Source organism: Dromiciops gliroides, chromosome 1 (assembly GCF_019393635.1).
Source record: "Dromiciops gliroides isolate mDroGli1 chromosome 1, mDroGli1.pri, whole genome shotgun sequence".
NCBI classification, from domain to species: domain Eukaryota; kingdom Metazoa; phylum Chordata; class Mammalia; order Microbiotheria; family Microbiotheriidae; genus Dromiciops; species Dromiciops gliroides.
This window is the reverse complement of record NC_057861.1, coordinates 97229940-97254070: the sequence shown is the minus strand read 5'-3', so window position 1 is coordinate 97254070 and position 24131 is coordinate 97229940. Positions and strand designations below refer to the sequence as shown.

The following is a 24131-nucleotide window of genomic DNA, read 5'->3' as shown; positions in this document are numbered from 1 at the left end:
TCAAGGTCTCTCTCTTTCATTTCCAGTTAAGGTCCTTATCACTTTTTACTTGAACTACAAGAAAGCTTTCCTTCACTCTGGTTGCCCCCAGTCTCAATCCACCTTCTGCATATTTGCTAGATTAATCTTTGGGGTGGGGTGGGGTAAGATCTTCATTAGATCACATCACTACCCAAAACTCTTCCTTTAAATTCAACAAATACATGCTGAATGTTTACTATATAACAATAACACCTTGAATTTAAAAAGTGTTTTCCATAGCTAAATGCTTTCACACACATTCACTCTTTGATTCTCACAAACACCCTTTGAAGTTGGAAAAGCAAAGATTTTTATACTCATTTTATGGATGAGAAAAATTGAGGCTGAAAAGAACTTGTGCAATTCAATTCAGTTCAACAAACATGTATTAAACACCAACTATATACAAGGCACTGTGCTAGGACCCAGGACTACAGAGACAAAAGAATAGTTCCTCAAAAAAGCTTACATTTCACTAGTAGCGCAGTAGAAAGAGGCAGAATATAACATGTACACATACACACATATCAGTATAATTTCAAAGGGAAGAGTTCTAATAACTTGAGTGAAAGGGAGAACAGGAAAGTCTAGAGGGTGACACCTGAAGGAAATCAGGGATCGTACCAGACAGAGGTGAAGAGGGGACTGCATTCCAGATATGTGGCACCAGTTATATAAAGACACTGAGGCAAAAAAATTGAATGTTCTGCATAAGAAACAGCCAGCAGACTGGTTTGACTAGAATGGAGAGTTCATAAAGGGTAGTAATAAGAAATAAGACTATACTCAGACTAATCAGGTAGTAAGTTAAAAATATAGGCTGCAACCCATATCTCTTGACTCCAAGTCTAGCACCCTACACCCTGCCCCACACTGCCTTTCTGGCATAGTCCTATGCCGGGCAATACAGAGTGATATAATAGTGAATAAGATATGATTTCTGTATCAGGAGTAGTAATCCATGCCTATAATAGTAGCTACCATTGAGGCCAAAGCTAGTAGATCACTTGAACTCCGGAGTTTTGACCTGCAGTAGAGATAAAGGTAATTGGGTACCCGCACTAAGTCTGGCACCAATATTGTAACATACCCCTCCCTGGGATGGGCTTGAGGGTGAAGGTACATCAGGAAACCTAAGGATCAGTGAAAGGGAGTGTATGAATAATCAAGTCTATGAGCTGCTGCTGCTGCACATCCAGCCTGGGACAGATAGGGAGAGATCCAGTCTTAAAAAAGAAAAAAAAAAAACCTTGTAAAGGTATAATCTCTGCCAGGGAAGGTTTATCACAATGTAGGCAGTCTGATAAGGCAGGTCAACAACTGAGGATATAGTGGAAGGCAGATTATAAATGACCTAATAAAATATAGATAGAAAGTTCTCTATCAACCAGGTTGGTCTGTTCAATCTCTCAGAACAAATAAGTTCTGCCCATTCTTGCTTCTGGGTCTTGGCTGATACTATTCCCATTCTTGGAATACTTTCTCTTCCCAGCCATCCCCACTGCTTCACTCCACCTAAACCCAGTATAACCATAACTGTCCAAAACAGGAATGGGATGCCACTGGAGTACTTCCAGTAGAGATTGACTGAATACTTATCAGGAGTTCATTCTTGTTCAGATGTGGATTGGATTTAGGGGCCTCTGAGGTCACTCCTAAGTCTGAGATTCTGGGATGCTGGGATACTTTAATGGCTCCGGGAGGATGGATGCCCATATTCCTCCTTGATTACCTCAGTCCAAAGTCATCTCTCTTGCCTCTACAATAATACAATAATTAGTGCTACATTCCACTTTTTTTAGTTTATAGAGTTATGAAATTAATTCATCAGTGATATCATTTCACCAGCAAGTTAATTACCAATTCAACAATAATGCATTAGGCACATGTTTTTTGTAGGACAATGGATTGTGCAGTGGATAGAGCACTGGGCCTGGAATCAGGAAGAACTGAAAAGAAATCTAGCCTCAGACACTTACTAACTGTGTGACCCTGGGCAACCTGTTTGCCTCACTTTCCTCAACTGTAAAGTGGGCATAATAATAGCACCTACTACACAAATATATTGTAAGAATCAAATGAGATAATATTTGTAAAAAGCACTTAGCACAGTTCCTAGCACAGATTTATTCCCTTATTTTCTGGGAAGGAAATATGAATCTTAGGTGGGAAGATCCCTGATCTCATGGAGCTAATTGGTAGAAATCATCACTTAAATTTATGTGCTATCTTCAGGTTTACAAAGGGCTTAATTCATAATCTTTTGAGGTACTTAGTGGGAATGTGGATGTTTCTATGTGACAGAGGAGGAAACTGAGTCTCAGGGAGGTGAAATAGATGGCCCACGGTCATAGAGGTAAGTGTTGGGGCCAGGTTGCACTGATCCCAAATCCATGACTCTTTTCCCTATTCCAATTCGGTTCAGCTGAACAGCTCTTATAAAGGTCTACTCTGTACCACCCAAGCAGGTAATAGACTCCCCCTCAGGCCAGAACTTCAGGCAAAGCTGGATGGCCCTCTGTTGAGTGTGTTCTAGTGAGAATTCTTTGTTGGGTTTCCAATGGAGGTGAGGACTGCTGAGATTCTTTCCAGCTCTGAAAATCTGTGATTAAGATATTCGAGCAACTCCATTTGACTTGCATCCTATTGATGAATACAAAGTAAAAAAAAAAAAAAAAGATATGACCCCTGCTCTCATGGATCCTACACTGGAGAAAGGGAGACAAATTATAGACACAGCACAGGACAGGTGCTAGGGGAAGAGGTTCATACATAATCAATCAATAAACAGTTATTAAGTGCCTACTATGTGTCAGGTACTGTGCTAAGCACTGGGGGTACAAAAAGAGGCAAAGGACAGTCCCTGTCCTCAGGTTGCTTATAATCTAAACACTAAGAAAGAACCAAGGAAGGAAAGATCACTCCAATTCCTGGCTGAAAGAATCAAATAAAGCTTCATTGAGGAGGTGGCATTAAGCCAGGCCTTCAATTAATTACATCAGAATTTAAACATAGATTTGTTCAATCTCTGAAGTATAAAGAATCTTAGAGTTCATTTAGACCAACCCCTCCCTTAAGCATAAATCAATCTCCTCTGTGTGTCCGAGCTGTTAATCTGTATAAGGTGTTTTTCTTGATGCTTCAGGAGATAAGAATGAATGACTTGGTCCCTGTCCTCAGAGAAAAAGTTGAAAAGCATAACTCTTTAGGGGGAAAGAGGTATTCCTGTTTCCTTTTGGGCTACCTAGAAAAAGTAACAGTATCCTAGGCTCTCCAGTAATAGTTCAAGTGTTCAAGTGTCTTTTGCTTCTTTTTTGCTACTTTTACCATCTTCTATCTAAGATATCATGGAGTATATGAACAGGAAGCCCATGGTGGCTACTCATGTGGTTAACTGAGAACACTTTTATCTTTGAGGCCCCAGAAGCCCTAGAAAGACAAAGCGTGGTCAGCAAATGTGGTTCCATCTTAGTCTATTTTTAAGGCCCAGAAGCTAGAGGAAACACAAATTCCATAATGATAACTAGGTCAGCTTTAGATGATGGATGCTTCAGGGGCTGAAGAACTGTTGGCATTCTTCCAACAGATACTGAAAGGTCTGATATCACATGTAAAACATGGCAGAGTGGAACTAGAGACCTCAGCTGGCTGTTGGAAGGAAAGTACTTTGTAAGCTTCGCAGCTGTTGCTTAACTGGATCAATATGGATTAGTTAAATACCTACTATGTGCTAGGTACAGCAAAGTGCAAAACTATAGAAATGGAATTTCTCTTTTTTCTTTTTCTTTTTTTTTTTTTTGGAGGCAATTGAGGTTAAGTGACTTGCTCAGGGTCACACAGCTAGTAAGTGTCAAGTGTCTGAGGCCAAATTTGAACTCAGGTACTCCTGATTCCAGGGCCGGTACTCTATCCACTGCACCACCTAGCTTCCCCTAATGGAATTTATTTTTCAATCAACATGCACTTTAAGTGACAGAATTGCAGGGTAAGAGATTGTTAGGGAAAATACACTGGATTGAAATCAAAAGACTAGGATTCGAGTCCTGACACTACCATTTATTATCTGTGTGGGCTTGAGTAAGACTGGGTCACAGTTACCTCATCTGTAAAACAGGCTAATAGTACACATTTATCTAGTGTCTGAAAATTTGGAAAGTGCTGTCTTTTATAAATGGAATTGTGGATGGGGAACTGGACTTGGAGTCAAGAAGCCCTAGTTTCCAATTCTGCCTCATCTCTTTATTAGCTGTGTCCCTCTGGGCAGATCACTTAACCATTCTATGTTTTAACCTCCTCATTTGTAAAATAAGGGGTTGCCCTCAATGGCCTTTGAAGGCTCCTTCTAGCTATAAATCTAGGATTCTCTGAGGTCCATAGTACAAATATATTATCCCCATCTTACAGATGAGGAAGTTGAGATTGGAGAGAAGATGACTTTGCCCAAATTCACCTAACTTGTAAATGTGGTATCTGGAATATGAACCCAGGCCTAAACCCAGGGTTTGTTCTAGTATTTTACAAAACTTTTCTCATCTGAAGCTCTATTTTTTTTTTCAAAGAAACTGTAAAAGTGGAAAGTTCTTCAGTGGCTTAGTGAAATGAGGCAAGCCAATGCCTTTAACCACTTCCTCATCAGGAACCTTGACTTTCCACAGTATAGTTTGTGAAATGAAGATTTGGAGAACCTGTTTTAAAATTTATATCTTCTCAGATGGTTCTTAAAAGTAGGTTAGTTGGGGACAGCTAGGTGGAGCAGTGGATAAAGCACGGGCCCTGGATTCAGGAGGACCTGAGTTCAAATCCAGCCTCAGATGCTTGACAATTACTAGCTGTGTGACCTTGGGCAAATCACTTAACTCTCACTGCCCTGCAAAAAAAAAAAAAAAAGTAGGTTAGTTGGGACAGCTAGGTGGAGCAGTGGATAAAGCATGGGCCCTGGATTCAGGAGGACCTGAGTTCAAATCTGGCCTCAGACACTTGACACTTACTAGCTGTGTGACCCTGGGCAAGTCACTTAGCCCTCATTGCCCAAAACAAAACAAAGCAAAAAAACCCCAAGCAAACAAAAAGTAGGTTAGTTCACCCTATATCCTGATTAGTTCAGAAGTTTTGAGGTTGGTTGGGGCTGCTGTTTAGATCGTGAATTTCCTTTGACCTTGAATTTCCTGTGTGTTTTTCTTTGAAAAAAAAAAAACAACAAAATATAAATCCCTTCATTCTCAAAAGTCGCTACATGCTTGCAAAGAAAATGGAACGTGGGCTATGCTGGCAATAAGGGACAGAAGAGTAGCATGCCATAATGGAAGATTTCATGGCCTGGGTGTCAGAAGCCCCCAGTTCTTGTTCTAGTTAGCATCATGACTGGGGGAGGAGAGTCATTTCTCTCTCTCTGGATCTCAGTTTTCTTATCTGTATCATGAAGAGGTTGGGTTAGAGGATGTTGAACAGCATTAACATTCTTTGGTCTAAACACTTATATGTCATAAAGCCAACAAACATCTTATTAAGTGCCTAGTGGGTCCCAAGCCCCATGCTAAGCACTGGGGTTACAAGGAAAGATACAAACAGGCTTAGCCATTGAGGAGTTTACATTCCACTGGGTGAGATGGGTAAAGATATAGGTACAAACAAGATGCGTACAAAGCAAATGAAGGAAATCTCAGAAGGAAAGTCCTAGGGGAAGGGGAGCTGGGAAAAGTTTCTTGCAAAAGGTTGCATTTGAGTTGAGTCTTGAAAGAAGCCAAGGATTGTAAAAGGCAGAGGTGAGGCAAGAGATCATTCCAGACATGGAAGCAACCAATGTAAAAGCACAGAAATGGCAAGATGTAAGGACCGAGAAGGACAGCACAGCTGGATCATAGAATAATGGGTAAGAAGATCAGCTCTGACATTCTAGGGTCTTTGAGTCCCAACTTTTATCAAGTAAGATCAGACACTGAAAATGCTTCCTGGTGCTCCCAGTCATGGCATGGGGGTCTTGTGCATCAGGCACTTCTGGAGGCTTTACATTAGATTCTCAGGTTGCCATGTTCCATTGGATGGGGAGTTGTTGTCTAGACTGTCCATGAGTATGGGCTCTTTATCACAGTGAAATGTGGTTTTGCAATCCTCACACTTTCTTTTGCATGGGACTAAAGACGTAAAACATTTTATAGTCGGTCATGTTTACAGTTCTGAAAACCAAGCAGGAATCTTTGGAATCTTTGTCTAAACCAGAAATTCTTAACCTGGGAGTCCGTGACCTTGCAGACATATAATAACATTATTCTGATCAGGAGGCTATGGGCTTCACCAGGCTGCCAAAGGGGTCCATGGCACTTCACCTGAAGAGCCCTTGATCTAGAAAAACTGAAATAGATTTATCTCATACCTGAGATATTTCTTCTTAAGGGGAAGGAGAGAAGAGGCAGGGGACATCACAACAAAACTACTGCCATATGTGACAGAGGGAGCTTCATTAGGAAGGTGTCTCTACCTCATCTGGGCTTCTGTTTTCTTATCTGCAAAATGGGATGATCAAACCAGAAAGACTTAAAGTTGTCTTCCAGTTCTAAATGCTATGATGTGATTCTAGCCATGTGGCCTTCCCTTTTGAGGAATCTTTTATCATTTATAAATATAGAGTTGGGGCTAGATCTTTTCTAGCTTTAAAATTCTGCGACTCTTTTCATTGATTCTTCCCAGCTAGGGGATAGAACAAAAGACTGGGCTGGGAGTTAGGAAGATCAAGTTCAAATCTGGCCTCAGACTCTTACTGGTTTTGTGTTTCCAAGCAAGTCACTTAACTGCTCTCTGCCTCAGTTTCCTCATCTATGGGATGAGGGAAATAATAGCACCTACCTTCCAGAGTTGTTGTGAAGAACAAATGAGATAATATTTGTAAGTCATTCAGCACAGTGCCAGGCACATAAAAGGTGCTTGATAAGTGTTTCCTTCCCATAAAAGATGGATCAGAATTTATGGTTTCTTACTAAGAGATATAGCAGCAACTCAAGAGCTGTCACCTGTTATATTTGCCCTTGCCAAGATGTACAATAACTGGGCAGCTGGGTGGCACAGTGGATAAAGCACCAGCTCTGGATTCAGAAGGACCTGAGTTCAAATCCCAGCCTCAGACACTTGACACTAGCTGTGTGACCCTGGATAAGTCACTTAACCACAATTGCTCCCCCCCAAAAAAATTGTTTTTAAAAGATTGTACGCACCGGCCCTGGATTCAGGAGTACCTGAGTTCAAATCTGGCCTCAGACACTTGACACTTACTAGCTGTGTGACCCTGGGCAAGTCACTTAACCCCCATTGCCCCGCAAAAAACCAAAAACAAACACAAACAAAACAAACAAAAAACAAAACAAAACAAAAAAAAAGAATTCAAAAGATTGTACGATCAGCTCAAGGACATCTCACCAATTGAAAATACAACTATGTTCACTGCAAGGTGTACAATAACCTCCAGCAGTTTTGTAGGTATTTGATAATGTGTGAAAATATATGATCTATCACAGGAACTCTCTCTTAGTGTGTGTGTGTGTGTGTGTATACACACACACACACACACACACACACACATATATACATATATATATTTCATAGACTCATAAATCCAAGGGCCTAAGAAGGTGAAGCTCTCATTTTTCCAAGAGATTCACCCAGAGTAAGTATAACTATAAAGGGCAGAGGAGGGTGCCCAGATCTCTTGGCTCCTAGTCCACTGCATTGCCTGCTATAATACATTGTCTCAGGTCTTTTGTGGGAAGTATCTGAGCTAGGAGGGTAAGCAGAGGCAGCTGAGGAAATGCATCTGGAGCAATGACTAATGAAAAGCACTAAATGTATAGTCACAGGGACCTGGTTGAAATTCCAGTTCTTCTGTGTGCTACCTATGTGACCTTGGGTAAGTCTCCCCTACCACTACTCTGTGCCTCAGTATTTTCATCTGTAAAATAAAGGGACAGAATTGGAAGAGATGACTTCCAAGGTCCCTTTCAGCTCTAAATCTATGATCCTATTATCAGTGGTGTGGTGGATAGAGCGCTAGTCTTGAAGTTGGGAGGATATGAGTTCAAATTTGACCTCAGATACTTACTAGCTATGTGACCCTGGGCAAGTTATTTAATCCCAATTGTCTTAAATATCCGGGGCCATCCCCAGTTGTCCTGATAACATATCTTGCCACTGGACTCACATGGCTGTGGAGGAGAAAGTGAGGCTGGTGACTTTGCACAGCCCTTCCTCACTTAAATCCAATTCAGTGCAAGTCACGACATCTGTCATGGTCCTCTTCGAGAATGAAAGACAAACAACTACAACAGTTCTTCCAGTCTCTTCCTATGCTCTTCATTGTTGTTGTTTAATCCATTAGTCACATCTAACTCTTCATGACCCCATTTAGAGTTTTCTTGGCAGAGATACTGGAGTGGTTTGCCATTTCCTTCTCCAGCTTATTTTATAGATGAGGAAACAGAAGCAAACACGGTTAAGTGACTTGCCCAGTCATACAACTAGTAAGTGTCTGAGGTCACATTTGAATCTGGGTCCTCCTGACTCAGGTTCTCCTGACTGGCACTCTATCTCCTATACCACCAGGATACACAAACTCCCTTGGTTTCTAGTAGAGTGAATTAAAAAAAAAAAAGAATGTTATAGCAGAGACTAATTGTAATACATTATATCCTTAGAATGAATAATCTTAAAAGGACCCAAATTCAATTTAAATGGTATGACATCTTGCAGGCACACCTCCTGTTCTGTGGCATCTGTGCTCCTAAACAAATTGTGTGTAAATCCAATCCTATTTTAAATGCATCAAGAATTTTCACTAATTAAAGCCGATATGCCCAGATTGATTGATTTATTCTTTCTAATCACATCCCTTCTCTGTTCAGAAATCTACAATGGTTCTTTATTGTTTATAAAGTCAAGGCCAGAATCCTTAGCCTAGTACTCAAGGTTTTCTATTACTCCATTCCAATCTGATCTAGCAATACTCCTCACTACCTATATGAACCCTTTGCTCCAACCACAATAGCATATAAAATACCCATTCCCACTTCTTTGCTTTTGTCCACCCCATTTTTCCCATAAGGTGTTCACTCATATAGATCCTTAACCCTTTGTCTTTAACAACTGCACCTGAATGTACAGGTTGTGTTGTCTATACCACTTTATTGATACTTATCATACCAACCTGCTTTGGGGTACTCTGACTTATTACCCAGACTCATTATTTCTACTTCCACAACATCTTTAACATCGATCTCCTTCATTCCTACTCACACAATCACTACCTTGGTTCAGGTTGACATTACCTCTTCCTGAACTATTTCAATAGGTTCCTGATTGAATTTCCTGACTTATGTCTCTCATGCTTCCAGTCCCTAATTCATCATCCTTCATACACCTGCCAAATTAATATTCCTATATCCCAAAAATGACAAGTAGTTTCCTGTTACCTTCAGGATAAAATTTTAAAAATCATGGGATCATAAGATCATATATCTAGAACAGGAAGAGATCTCAAGGTCATCTAGTCTGAACCCTCACATTATAGATGAGAAAACCGAGGTCATGGAAGTCAGCTTCCCATTTAAATCTCTCCACAATGTGGCTCCCAACTATCTTTTCAGTCTTATTTATTTTTGGTACCTTTCATACACTCTCTTTTTTTGTGAGGCAATTGGGGTTAAGTGACTTTCCCAGAGTCACACAGCTAGAAAGTGTTAAGTGTCTGAGGCCGGATTTCAACTCAGGTACTCCTAACTCCAGGGCTGGTGCTCTATCCACTGCGCCACCTAGCTGCCCCTTTCATACACTCTTGACTGCTATTTCCACTCCATACATCGCCTTCCATCTTCTGACTTTGTAGAAATGAGAAGCCATATCTGGAATGAACTTCTTCATTTCTGGCTAGTTGAATTCCAGGCTTCCTTCAAAGCCCATCTTGAATGTCACCTCTGATACAAGACCTTTCATGACCCCTCCCTATTCCCCACTCCTCTCTACTAGTATTCTTTTCTCAAAATTTTTCTTACTCTGTATATACTGTATTATGTTTGTGTGTGTATGTAAATTATATACATGTATATATACACATATATATGCACACATATATACACATGTTGGGTCCCGCTAGTATATTGTTCAGTGGTTTCAGTAATGCACTACTTTTTGTGACTCCATTTGGGGTTTTCTTGGTGGAAATATGGAGTAATTTGCTATTTCCTTCTCTAGCTCATTTTACAGATGAGGAAACTGAGTCAAACAGGGTTTAAATGACTTGCCCAGGCTCCCACAGCTAATAAGTGTCTGAGGCCAGATTTGACCTTAGATCTTCCTGACTTTAGATCAAGTATTCTATCTACTGTGTCACCCAACTGCTCCTAGTATAGTGGAAGCTAACTGAGGGTAGGATTTTTGTCCTTCTATCTCCTATGTAGGCTTAATTATAACCAGTCAATAAGCATTTATTAAGGGCTTACTTTATTCCAGGCATTGCCTTAAGCACTGAGTGACTGTGGGCAAGTCACCTAACTGTCTACCTCAGTTTCTTCATCTGTAAAATGAGTTGAAGCAGGAAATGACAAAATACTCTAGTATCTTTCCCAAGAAAACCCCAAATGGAGTCACAAAGATTTGAACACAACTGAAATAATCGAATAACAATAATACAAAGAAAGACAAAAACATAATCCCCACCTTCAAGGGAAAACATATGTGATAGCATTGCATGATAAGAGCACTACGGATATGGAAAATAAAGAGGTATGTGAGATTTGAGGGAAGTGGTCACTAAAATGTGTGGTCATCAGTAGATCAGGTAATATATTAACCTTCTTGGGGAAGCAAGAGTGTCTTAACCCATGTAAAATGAGCTTGCCCAAGGCTCTGAAACCAAGAGCCTCTGGGATAGCAATGGTTCCAGCCTAGCATCCACAAGACATCATCCTGGGAAGTAAACCCTGGGGAGATGCTCGTTACCAAAGCCCTTGGCACTTTCAAATGGTTCAACAAGTGTCAGTCAACAAACATCTGATGGTGTGTGGAGATAACAGTCAAGATGCTACTGCATCCTAAGAACCATGAGACCTTTCTATCAGGTTTGCAGCTAAAGCTTCCTATGTGCATTGTCTTCCCCATTGGAATGTGAGCTCCTATAAAGCAAAGGCTGTCTCGTTGTTTTATTTGTATCCACAGTGCTTTGTGTGGAGTAATCGCTTGATAAATGTTTTATTTATTCATTAATTTATGTCTACAGAAGACCCACTGAGGGTAGTATTGTTCAGTCCCTGAAGCCTGTCAATAATCGCCCAGCGTTTTTTGGTGCATGATGTCTGAGGGGGCCGTCTGTCATACTATATTGGTCTGAATATAGACTACACTCTTAAAATAAAATCTTTTTGAAAAGAAATAAATATATGGGTATCCACTGAAGATTAATACTGACTATAGATTGCACTCAAATCAGATTTGGGAGAGAGCCATCTACAAATCAGTGTGATATTGAGTTTTGAGTGTGGATGGTTGCTGACAAAACACTAATATTTACCCTTTCATCTATCATAGGCCCAGCAGTAGGTTTATGATCACCAATATAACTGGCTATGGGTCTGAATTCTCTTCTAGGGTGGCTCAGCCTTCTCTCCTGCAGCAGTGATTAGCCAGAAAAGGGCTCAAGAACAGGCAGCAGCTCTTGCCCAGGAAGTCAGTTGTCCAACCTCTCCTGATGGTGAAATGATGTCCTGCCTCCGCCAGAAACCTGCTGACATTCTCAATGATGCTCAAACCAAGGTGTGCACTGAAGGAGGGAGGAGGGAAGATCATGCAGGATTTTAAAGATAGGGCCTGGGACACCACCCGGGATATTGCTTTGTTCTGCAAACAAGTTGCATGCCCCAAATTAGTTCTCTTTGAAAGAAAAAAAACATGGCCTAGTAGATGGAGAGCTGTCCTTGGAGTCAGGAATACCTGAATTCAAGACCAACCTCTGACTCATGTATTGTCTATGTGACACCTGGGGAAGTGTCCCATCCTCTTAGTGTCCCCAGGAAACTGTCTAAGATTTTAAGTCTTAGAGCCAGTGCCAATCTGTGTTGGTAAGGGAGGAGTCCTCACAGGGTATTCCCTGTACTAATAAAATCATAATTCTGGTTCATTTTGAAAAAATAACACTAATTTTAGGCCATAGTACAATCCTCTTATTTTGCCAGTTAGGAAACTGAAACCCAGAGAGTTTCAATGACATTTATAATACCCTAAGGAAGGAATGGAAAGACCCCTGGATTAGGGTCTACAGACCTAGGGTTTTGCCTTAGCTTTTTTACACTTCATATCCTTATGGCTTTGAATCAACCATTTCACCTAAGCAATCTCTCCTCATCTATAATAGGAGAAAGCAGAATGAGACATATCTAAAGTCCAACAATGTATGATTCTCTCTTTTTTATTAATAGTGTCCATATTAATGACATAGAGATATAATGAAAAAAATGGCCCCAGACTTATAGGGGAAGACCAGGCTTCTAGTCCTAACTCACTTTAATAACTATCTGTGTGACCTTGTGTAAAGTACTATTCTTCTCTGGGCCTATAAGACGAGACAACTGGTCTACCTTCATCCATTCATTTAACAAACATTGATTAAGCAGGTCGTATTCTCAATGCCTTAAGGTAGAACCTAAGAGATAAAAAGGTCAATAAAACCCAGTTCCAGCCCTCAGGAAACTAAGTTCTTCCAGGTGGCAGAGTGTGTGTGTGTGTGTGTGTGTGTGTGTGTGTGTGTGTGTGTGTGTGTGTGTGTGTGTGGAGAGAGAGAGAGAGAGAGAGAGAGAGAGAGAGAGAGAGGACCTACTATGTGCCAAGCATTGTGCTAAGTATTAGGGATACAAAGAAAGGCAAAAGACAGTGCCTGCTCTCAAGGCACTCATAGTTTATGGAAGGAAACAACATACAACAACTATGTACAAAGGAGCTACATACAAGATAAATTGGAACTAAGCAACAAAGCACTGGAATTAAGAGGGACTAGGACAGGCTTCATTTAGAAGATTGAATTTTAGCTGGCTCCTTCCAACTCTAAGTTTCTCTTCTACTGTAAAAAAATCTGGTGAATCCTTATTAGTGAACATGATAACTCCCTATAGCTATATGATAATAAACAGTCACATCTCTTTAAACCCCAAACCCAGCTCTTGGCAATCAGTGGCCCATTTCATTACTGGGGACCTGTGGTTGATGGCTTCTACCTCCAAGAGGATCCAACCAGAGCATTGCAGCGATCTCCGAGGGCAAAAGTGGATCTGCTCATTGGAAGCGCTCAACGGGATGGGCTGATCAGCAGAGCAAAGGCTATTAAGGTAAGTATGTTATAGATATCAGTTAGTCAGGTACTAGGGAAGCTTTAGCACTCATGTGAGCCAGAACAGAAGACCGGATCATTCATTCATCCACTTATTCAGAGTGTGCAGGGATCTTGGGTGGGTAATATCATGGATCCATAAGACACAGTCCTTCCCATCAAGCAACTGGGGATCAGCTGTTAATGATAAAACCTGAATACAGATAATGACTATTTAGAATATAAGAAATAGGAAAGTCTATGTGAATACATGAAGGAGAGATCACTTCTGGCTGGGACGGGTCATGGGTAGGGAAAGAGGGGGCAAGGGAGAAGAACCAGGGAAGAATATATGTAAGATGTCTTTGGTTATAGTTACTAATGCAAGTTGGTTGGAGTTAAATCCAGAAAGGTAGGCTGAAGCCACGCATTGGAAAACCTTAGTTACCAGACTGAAATGTATTCGACTTTATTGAGGAGACAATGGGGGTCACTGCATTTCGAGTAAAAGAGTAAATTATTGAGAGCTTTTACAGCAGGAATATTAAGCTGGCATCATATGTAGGATGAATTAGAAGAGGAATACCTTCATGGGGAAGTCAGATTTCTCCTCATGTCTCAAACCCTGGAAGTAGCATCCTTTGTCAATGCTCTGAAGTGGTATTCTTCCTGGGGCAAGAGTATTCTCACAGTCCCAGTGGGAGCACATGGTGCCCAGCCTGGCCTTAGAAGAAAGTCTAGTATGTATAGACTTGGAACTCAGAAACCTGGGTTCAGATTCTGGTTCTAAGGCTTTCTAGGGTCACACAGCTGGACTTGAGCTCAGGTCTTCTTGAATCTAGGCCCAGCTCTATTCACTGTGCCACCCCCACTGACTCTAGAAGACAATTGCAATCATACAAGCCAACGGTGATGGGGGTGTGTACCTAGGTGAAGGCTGGGTGGATGGAAGAAAAGCAACAATGATGGGGAAGATATTATGAAGGCAGAAATAGAAGGGCAGTGTGCGCTGTTAAGTGGGAAAGCCTATATAAAAATAAATAGTCATCACTGTTGCTATGGTCCCTGGGCTGCAATGAAATAGAAGAAAAGTTGGGAGCCTTGCAAATGGCTTATTCTTTTATCTGCCCTAACAGACCCTTCCTGCCCTCTCAGGAGAGGTTGTTACACTAAGATGTTTACTAATTAGAGAACTGTAAAAACTGCTGGGGCTTGGGGGGAGGGGGAGCTCTCTCACTCTAACTGATCCTCCTTGCCTGGGGCCCCTTTGCTGAGGGCCTGGGGATTGTAGAAAAAAGACCAAGAAGAAATATGCATCTATGAGAGATCTGCTAAACCAGGAGCTGCTTGGGCTTCTCATGACTCAGCAAGTAGGATGAGACAGAAATGGTCAGTCAGTTCAGCCAATTTGCCAAGCCTCAGAACCATAACTAGGAATTTTTTGCACCTAATTCAGGAACCACAAACATACCCAGGGGAGTAACCAGCATAAAAGGCACACTATGTTGAGGTGAGGGAGTGGGCAGCTGTTGGAGGAGACAGAGAAGAGAGCCCAGGACACCTTGCAGCTATATCGCAGGAGAGGCATCCCTCAGAAGCCTGGGGGCACCGGAGAAGTGACTTCTGATTTCATGACTTGGCTAAGCATAGAAAGGGGATGGCTCATGTCTTCCAGGCATTCTCTGGAGTCCAAATCTCCCCCTCCCCCCCATCTCTCTCTCTCTCTCTCTCTCTCTCTCTCTCTCTCTCTCTCTCTCTCTCTCTCTCTCTCTCTCTTACACACACACACACACACACACACACACACACACACACACACACACACACACACACACACACACACACACACACACACGGCAGCTTGGGAAGGTTGGGCTTCAAGAAAAAGAAAATCCTTGCAGCTGGAGAAGGCTGAGGAATTCCCTGGAAGCAAGGCCCTCCAGCAGACCCTGAAGAGCTGTCTCTCTCACCTGCCTTGAATCAATCAATTAATCATTCAATCAACAGTCATTTATTAAGCACTTTACTATGTCCCCAACACTGAGCTAGGTACTGAGGATACAAGCAGGAAGAATGAAATAATCATTACTCAGAATAGGTGGATGTTCTAATATGCTTCAGGGTCCATTGCCTTGCCCTGGGGACGGATGGCATTGAGAAACAGCAGATAAGTACTGGGTCTTGCAGAACTATTGCCCCTTCCCCAAGACAGCTTGGCCCCTGCTAGTATACTTCTCCTGCCATATTTTCAGTTCTAAAACCTGCCCAAACAAGGGGCTTTAGGGCCTCAGAAAGGTTTGAGAAGCCAGAAAGGGAAGGGCTTAAGGGGAAAGAAAAGGGAGCTGGAATCAAAGAGCCTAAAATCTCCCTACAAAGTAATGGCCCCCCAGCAGGGGTGGAGGTACCACGCCTGACTTTCCCATTAGTTTGAAGTACCATGGTCCCCCTCAAGTCGAAGTCTTACTATTGAGAGGGTATACCCTCCCCAAGTTTCTGAGCCGCTTACTCTCCCCACAGCAAGATGTGCTGTGAGGTGGTCTCTTAATGGTCCCATCCTCACTGGTCCTGCTCCCCTGCCCAGGGTCAGGTCTGCCAGCCACACTGTGTGCCCAAGAAAGGTCAGGAAACAAGCTGCTCTCCAAGCGTGGGTTCCACTCTCACTATACTATCATTTGCTCTTGCTTGACTTGGCTGAAGATTCCGCAGCTCTGCCCCCTCCTCACCATCAGGCTCTTCCCTGATTTATTCCTCATTTCATTAGCTACCAACCTCAGGTGATTCCTTGCCCTGGAAAAAAGGGCCAGGCCAGGCCGGCCACCCTAGTTATGACTCCATGTTTATGTCTCAAGAGACTGGAGTTGCACTATACTCTGTCCTAGTGGGAAGGGCAGGGAGGAAATACACATTTAGGAGGTTCCTACTATGTGCCAGGAACTTTGTTGGGCACTTTACAAATATCTTATTTAATCCTCACAACAAAGACTTTAAAAATATTATCTCATTTGATCCTCCCTACCAGGTAGATGCTGTGATATTCTCCGTTTTACAATTGAGGGAAATGTCACATAGCTAGTATGTATTGGAGGTTAGATTTGAACTCAGGTCTTTCTACCCACTGAGCCACCTAGCTGCCAGTCAGCCCACATCTAGTATATTATGTTGTACTCTGGGTACCACATTTTAGGAAGGCCATTGATAAAAGCTTGGCAGCACCCAGAGAAGGGCAATTGAGATGGTGAAGGGTCTCCTATTCATGCTATGTGATTCATTTGAAGAAACTAGTATATTCAGCCAGGGAAGAGAAAGTTCAGAGGGAACCTGGTCAGATGTCTTTAAGTATTTGGAGAATTCCTACAAGGAAAAGGAACTAAACTTGTTTTACTTGGACCCAGAGGGAAGAACCAGGAGACAGAATAAAAATTGCAAAGAGACAAATTTAGACTCTTTAAAGTTCTTCCAAAGTAGAAGAGGCTGGGCAGCTAGGTTGCTCAGTAGATGGAGCACCAGCCCTGGAGTAAGGAGGACCTGAGTTCAAATCAAGCCTCAAATACTTACTGGCTGTGTGACCCTGGGCAAGTCACTTAACACCAATTGCCTCAAGGGGGAAAAAAAAAGTAGAACAGGCTAATTTGAGATATAGTAGATCTCTTTACGCCGGAAGACTTTAAGCATAGGATCAGTCACCATTTATTGGGCACATTGGAGAATGTATTCTCCTCCAAGTCTGGTTGGATTAGATATCCACTGAGGTCCTAACTCTGAGATGCTGTTATTCTGTAATTCTGATTCTTCTGTTACATCTATTATATGCTAATCATCTCTGTTTTGGTTAGATGGGTATACTGAATGTGGGGAACTTTTCTTCTCCCTTTTTCAGCATAAAGTTTTCTCAAATAGATCTGTAGAAAGTCATCAACAAGCATTTATGAATTATTTCCTATGTGTCAGGCATTGTCTTAAGTACTGAGAATACAAATGGAAACAAAGACAGTCCCTGACTTCAAGGAATTTACTTTCTAAAAGCAGAAGACAAAGTAATCAAGGCAAATATATTTATTCATTCATCTATTTATTTGTTTGTTTATTCATTCATTCATTTGTTACTTATTTATTTGTTTGTTTGTTTAGTTAGTTTTTGGTGAGGCAATTGGGGTTAAATGACTTGCCCAGGGTCACACAGCTAAGCTAATGTCAAGTGTCTGAGGCTGGATTTGAACTCAGGTCCTCCTGACTCCAGGGCCAGTTCTCTATCCAATGTGCCACCTAGCTGCCCCCAGCAAATATATTTTCAATGGACCTCATTGGATAATCTGTTACACAGATTTCTGTCATCCAGAAAACCAAAATCCTGCTCTTAGACACTATCTTCTTGACCAGCTGTTTGTTTCCCATATGTGCCTTTATCATCTAAAACTTATATCTTCAATGGGGAAAAGTCATAAAAACAATCCAAGCATAGTAGCACATACTTGTAACCCCTGCTAGCAGGGAAGCTGACGCTGGTGGATAGCTTGAGTTTGGGAGTTCCGAGTTTCAGTATAACTAGAGCCAATCAGATGTCCACACCAATATAGCATATCACCAGTAGGATGAGCCTCCTGACTGTCTGACTTTCTAAGAAGGGTGAACCAGCCCAAATCAGAAATGGAACAGGTCAAAGTCTATAACCATCAGCAATGAGATCACACCTGTGAGTGGCCACTCTACTTCTAGCCTCAGTGAGACAGAGACCCAGACTTTATTTTTTTTTAAAGCCATAAAAACACCACCTGTGCTCCTGAGTCTCTGCTTCTTTGCCCAGAACTTTGTAATTCCCAGAATTACTCTCTATTTCTTCTGCTGGTATCATTTGTTTCTCCCACAGAAATCAACAGGAGTGAGTAGTCAACATTGGACTTGGCTAGCATCAGGAAGCAATCCATCATGTCCCAGATACGTGGGACATAGGACCACCACCTCCCCTCCTATTGTTCTTGTCAGGCGGATGTCCTTACCCCTCCTCCCTCCACTCAGTACACTCCCCAACGTGCCAAAGTTCTCTCCAATCCATGATCCTCTATTTCTCACTTTAAACCATCTGATACTCTGGCTCTAGCCTCCCTTTAAAGGTTTATTAATATGACTCTTCTGCACACTGTCTATGTTCCAGACAAACTGGCCTTCTTGATGGACCTCACACATGTCATTCTCCCACCTCTATACCTTTGGACAGGACATTCCTCCATTACTGGAAAGAACTTCATCCTCATCTCACCTCTTCAAAGCTCTAGCTTCCTTCAAAGTTCAGCTTAAACCCCATTTCCTACACAGGACCTTTACTGAGTCACCCCAGTTTCCTTTCCTCCTTTGCCTTGTATTTGCTTGGAATATACTTTGCATATGTATTTTAAGCTCTTTTGAGGGGAAAGACTGTATAATTTTTGCCTTTGTATGTACAGCTCACACAGACTGGCACATGAGTATGATGCTTTGTTGTTATTATTCAATCATTTCAGTCATGTCTGATTCTTTGTGACCCCAAATGGGATCTTCTTGGCAGAGATACTAGAGTTGTTTGCCATTTACTTTTCCAGCCTACTTTACAGATGAGGAAACTGATGTAAATAGGGTTAAGTGACTAGCCCGGGGTCACAAAGCTAATAAGTGCCTGATGCCAGATTTGAACTCAGATCTCCCTGACCCCAGTCCCAGTGCTCTATCCACTCTGCCACCTGCCAGTATGATGCTTAATGACTACTTATGAATTGATTTATAATGACTTCTATGGGACTTATCCTCTTAACTCATACAAGTTAACATGGGTCTTCAGGGGTGATCAATAACCTAGGCTCAAGGTACTTTGTGAGTATGCAGTTCTAAAACTACAGTTCAAGAGCCCCCCATTAACATATTTCACTTTACAGTAGATATACTTCATTGTCATTTTCTGAGATTGCTTAGTAATAATAATAATAATAATGTTTCATATTTATATAGCACTTACTATGTGCCAGGAACTGTGCTAAGTACTTTACAATCATTATCTCATTTGATCCACACAACAACCCTGGGAGGAAGATGCTATTATTATGCACATTTTGTTGTTGAGGAAGGCAAACAAAAGTCAAGTGACTTATCCAGGGTCACAAAGATAGGAAATATCTGAGGCTAGATTTGAACAGTAGCTATAGAACATTTGCCTGTAAACCTCTGACACACTCTCCTGCAGATATATACCCCCTTTGTGGAGAGAGTGAACATATAAAGTTGAGTTGGCAGCACAACTACCAACTACCAGAGCTAATTCTCTCCTGAATCTAGTTGGCTTTCTTTTCTGCCATCAGGAAGTGGTCATGTTCATCAAGGGTCTCTCCTACCTTGGCTCCCTTTTGGGGAAGGGCCTGTTCCCTGCTAATTATGGTATCTCTTACTGGGTAAGAGAAGTCCTCTCACTTCTCTTCCTTCTTCCCTCACTTACTAATTTTTGATAGAGATGTGAGGGAAATGGAAAATGGAATCCCTTCTCAAAAGATGGGTTCCTCCTCCACAGATGGCTCTCTTCTCTGCTGCCAGAAGTCAAGGTACCAAGTGCTCCTCTACATCCACTGACTGCTTAGAGAGCCCATCTTGATTCTTTAAAGGACTGTAGGTAGAGGCTAAAAGCTGAGATTTTTAACCTGGAGTCCATGAACTTTTAAAAATATTTTGTTAACTTTTTTCAATATAATTTGGTTTTTGGTAATCTTATATACTTTATACATTTACAAAACATTATTCTGGGAAGGGGTCCATGAGTTATCAGACTACCAAGGGGCCAAAGATACACAATAAATCAAGAATTCCTAAGGGGCTAATAAAGCCTTCCTCTAGTGACTGGTGAGCTTATTTTAATGTATATTATTATTATCATCATCATCATCATATAATTATACAATATATCACCATGTATATAATTATACATAATAATTCTATATCATAATATATTATATATAACATGTACAATACATTATATATCATAATGTATATTATGTAATATATATTATTCTTTAAGATAATAACATCTTTCCCCCCCCCCCCTCACCTGCTCCCTTGCAGTCAACCATTCTAGGAGAAAGTCAATTGATCAGGGGCGTCCTGCTCAGCTCCTCCACCACCAGATTGAGAAATATAAGAAGCTGCTTCTTTCCCAGAGATTCCAACTCTCTTTCTCTGGGAAGAGCCTCAGATCTATGGCATAGCCCCAAAGTGTCACTGATTCCTCTTTGCCTTTCTTTTCCCAGCCCCAATCATCTGCCTTTCAACCTCTTGACACAGATAAGGTGCTTCTTTAGATCCTTTTTCTTTATTGATTTGTCCCTTGCAGTACCCGTCATTCTTGCACAGAGTGGGGAGGCCTTTATACCAGACCTTTTTTTAGCATCAAGGCCAACCTGCATTTTGCGCACACTGAAATACTTCAGTTCAAGAGGAGAATAAACTCTCTAACAATGAGAACAGCACATCAGTGGAACAAATGGCCTTGGTAGGGAGTGAATTACCCCTCCCTGGAGGCCTCAAAGCTGAGATGGGGCAGGTTTGCTCCTAGGGTGTGTGGCAGAGAGAGGCTGTCCTTCAAGTTCAAGGTTAGAATAGAAGAGCCCTTCCAACTCTATAATTCCATGACATTCTATGACTTATTGAGGATAGAATAGAAGGGATTCATGCCATGGGGAAGCTGTTGAGCTGAATGACTTCTAAGCACCCTTCCATCACTGAAAGTTGATTATTCTTTCATTTGTGACAATCCTACTAACCAAACACACAGGTTATTGGTCTAATTCAATTCAACAGGCATTTCTTAAGTGCCTACTCAGGGTCGGGTACAGTGCTAGGTGCTAGGGATCATTTTTTTGGTTTTATTCTTTTACTGGGCCTATGATTTAGAGGCAGTTAGATTTATTGCAGTGGATAGAATTCTAGTCCTCCATCAGGAAGACCTGAATTCAAATCTGGTCTTAGATACTGTGTGACCAAGTCACCTAACCTTTCTACAACTGTAAAATATGAATAATAATATCACCTACCAATCATATTGCTCACCTTCTCAATGGAGAGGGAAAGGACTGGAAGAAAGGAAAGAATTTGAACTTAACACTTAAAAAAACAATTATTTATATAATATATATAGATATGGATATGGATATGAATATAGGTACAGATAGATATAGATATAGATATAGATATAGATATAGATATAGATATAGATATAGATATAGATATAGATATAGATATAGATATAGATATAGATTTATTGTTGAGTTGTTTCGATTGTGTCTGACTCTTCATGACCCCATTCGGGGTTTTCTTGGCAAGAATACTAGAGAGAATGGTTTGCCATTTCCTTCTCCAGCTCATTTTACAGATGAGAAACAGAAGTTAACAGGGTTAAGTGACTTTCCCAAAGTCCCACAGCTAGTAAGTGATTGAGGCTGGATTTGAACTCAAAAATGAGTCTTGATTCCAAACCCAGTGCTCTATCAAGTAAGGAAACCACCATCCTTCCAATCACCCAAGTGACCCTGACATCATCCCCTACTCCTCTCTCTTCCTTACCCCATGTAGCCAGTCACCTTGTCATCTCTACCTCCACAAAAGGTGCCATAACTAGCCATTTCTCTAGACTCACCCAGAATCAATGCTAGTGCAGGCTTCTATCACCTCTCCCCAGACTATTGCAACAACCCTCGAATTGATCTCACTGCCTCTACTCTCTTCCAACTCCAATTTCTTCCCCACATAGTTGCCAAAGTGATTTTCCTAAAATATAAACATGACCATGTCAATGCATAAGCACGCACACAAAACACACACTCAATAAACTCTAATGGCTGCCTATTACCTATAGCATCAATTACAATCTCCTCTATTTGTCATTTAAATTTCTTCACAACTGGACCCCATCCTAACTTTCAGTCTTCTAGAAGTTGCTTCCTTTCACGGACTCTATAGTCTGGCCAAACTTACCTCTGGGTTTCCCCTTACCTGTGCTTTTGCCTTGGCTGTGCCCAGCCCCATTGCTTGGTATTCTCCCCCTGCTCACCTTCACTTCTTATAATTCTTGGCTTCTTCTAAGAGTCAGCTCACGCAGCACCTTTAGCATCACACCCATCCTGGTCCCCTTTTAGGGCTTAGCAGCAGCTTGGTCAGTGGAATGACAGTGCTGAGGGAGGCTGGGCAAGAGAATAGCTCATACCTTCCCTCCAAGGTAGCATTCTTGCCAAAGGTTTTGATAAATGGACACACAGACCTTTGGGTCATTTTTACCAGCGCCTCAAATTTTAGTTTAGCAATTTCAGCCCTTAAAAGACTTCATGCTTTCTTACAGTGCATAAGCTCCCTGGAGGCAGGAATCATGATTTATTTCATCTGCATATTCCTTCTCCCACTCAGGGCACAGTACTCTTCCCATTAAATAGGTGTGTTGGATTTTAAAACATAATTAAGGATACATCAACCAATCAATAAACATTCATTAAACACCTAACAGGTGCTGTGAGAAGTGTCTCCAAGTATGGGAAAGTCTGTCCAATTGATGAGGTATTTAACTTGCTCTGTCTGGACTCAAAGGGCAGAAGTAGGAATAATGGGGGAATGACACAAGGCTCAGTACATGGGAAAATGGTCTAACAATTATTAGAATCAGAGATTTCCAACTTGAAGGGACTTTAGGGGCCCTCTAGTCTAACCCCCTTATATTACAGATGAATAAAGTGGGGCCCAGAGTCAACAGGTAAGAAAGATTTAAACTCAGTTGCTTTTTTTCCTCTTTTTTTTTCCAGGGCAACGGGATTAAGTGACTTGCCTGGGGTCACACAGCTAGTAAGTGTCAAGTGTCTGAGGTCAGATTTGAACTCAGGTCCTCCTGAATCCAGGGCTGGTGCTTTATCCACTGTGCCACCTAGCTGCCCCTAAACTCAGTTACTTTGACTCCAAAGCCCCCTATTTTTCCACAGCAATAAGCTTCCCTCCTTAGAATGTTTTTAAATGCATAAAACAAGGTACCCAATATTCCAAAAGAAACCAACAATGTTAAAACAAAAATATAAATTTTTCCCCTTTTCGGGTTTACAAACCTCTTAAAATCTATCAACCCCAAGTTAAGAAGCTTGTACCTTCTTTGTTGTGTGTGTATGTATATGTACATGTGTATGTATGTAAATGTGTGTGCATGTTTGCATGTATAGTATGTATATGTGTATAAACATGATATCTCTCCTGATAGGATCTATGCTTCTAAAGGACAAAGAATGTTTTGCTCTTGCCTTTGTACACTCAGCACCAAGCTCAGTTCTTGGTACATTAAGTACTTAGTCACTCAAGAGTCACAGTAGATAAAGTGTTGGTCTCAGAAAGTCCTGAGTTCAGATCCTGTCTTAGATGCTAACTAATTGTATGACCTAGGGCAAGTCACTTAACCTCTCTATGCCTCAGTTTCCTCATTTGGAAAAATAGGGATGATAATAACAGCACCTGCCTCCCAGCGTTGCTGTGAGGATTAAATGAGAGGATATTTGTAAAGCACTTAGGCCACCTATTATCATTACTTTAGTAAATGCTTGGTTGGTTGCTTAAGATTTTTTTAGAGTATTTTCTTTCTCCTCCTCCTCCTCTGGCTATCATCACCCCAGGCAGGCCACAGGCACAGCTGGACCCAGCCTAGTACCTTCTCCAGGGCTTTAGTCTAAGCAGTACCACCTGTATGTGTCCCCTCCCCTCTCTTGCTGTCAATTCAGTCCAGGCTGTGTCCCACCAGACTCCT

At 41.5% G+C, this 24131-nt stretch overlaps 2 protein-coding genes across 2 annotated transcripts in view; one reads left to right on the top strand and one right to left on the bottom strand.

Annotated features, from left to right (window-relative positions):
- Positions 1–22519, bottom strand: part of SLA (Src like adaptor) — a 100086-nt gene extending 77567 nt beyond the window's left edge. The window contains 1 exon segment of the mRNA XM_043979321.1: positions 22413–22519. The gene's annotated coding sequence lies outside the window, so the exon portion shown is untranslated.
- TG (thyroglobulin) overlaps positions 1–24131 on the top strand; it is a 395662-nt gene that overhangs the window by 321430 nt on the left and 50101 nt on the right. Inside the window, 2 exon segments of the mRNA XM_043991635.1 lie at positions 11644–11808; positions 13206–13373. Of these exon segments, the coding sequence (XP_043847570.1) occupies positions 11644–11808; positions 13206–13373 (333 nt within the window).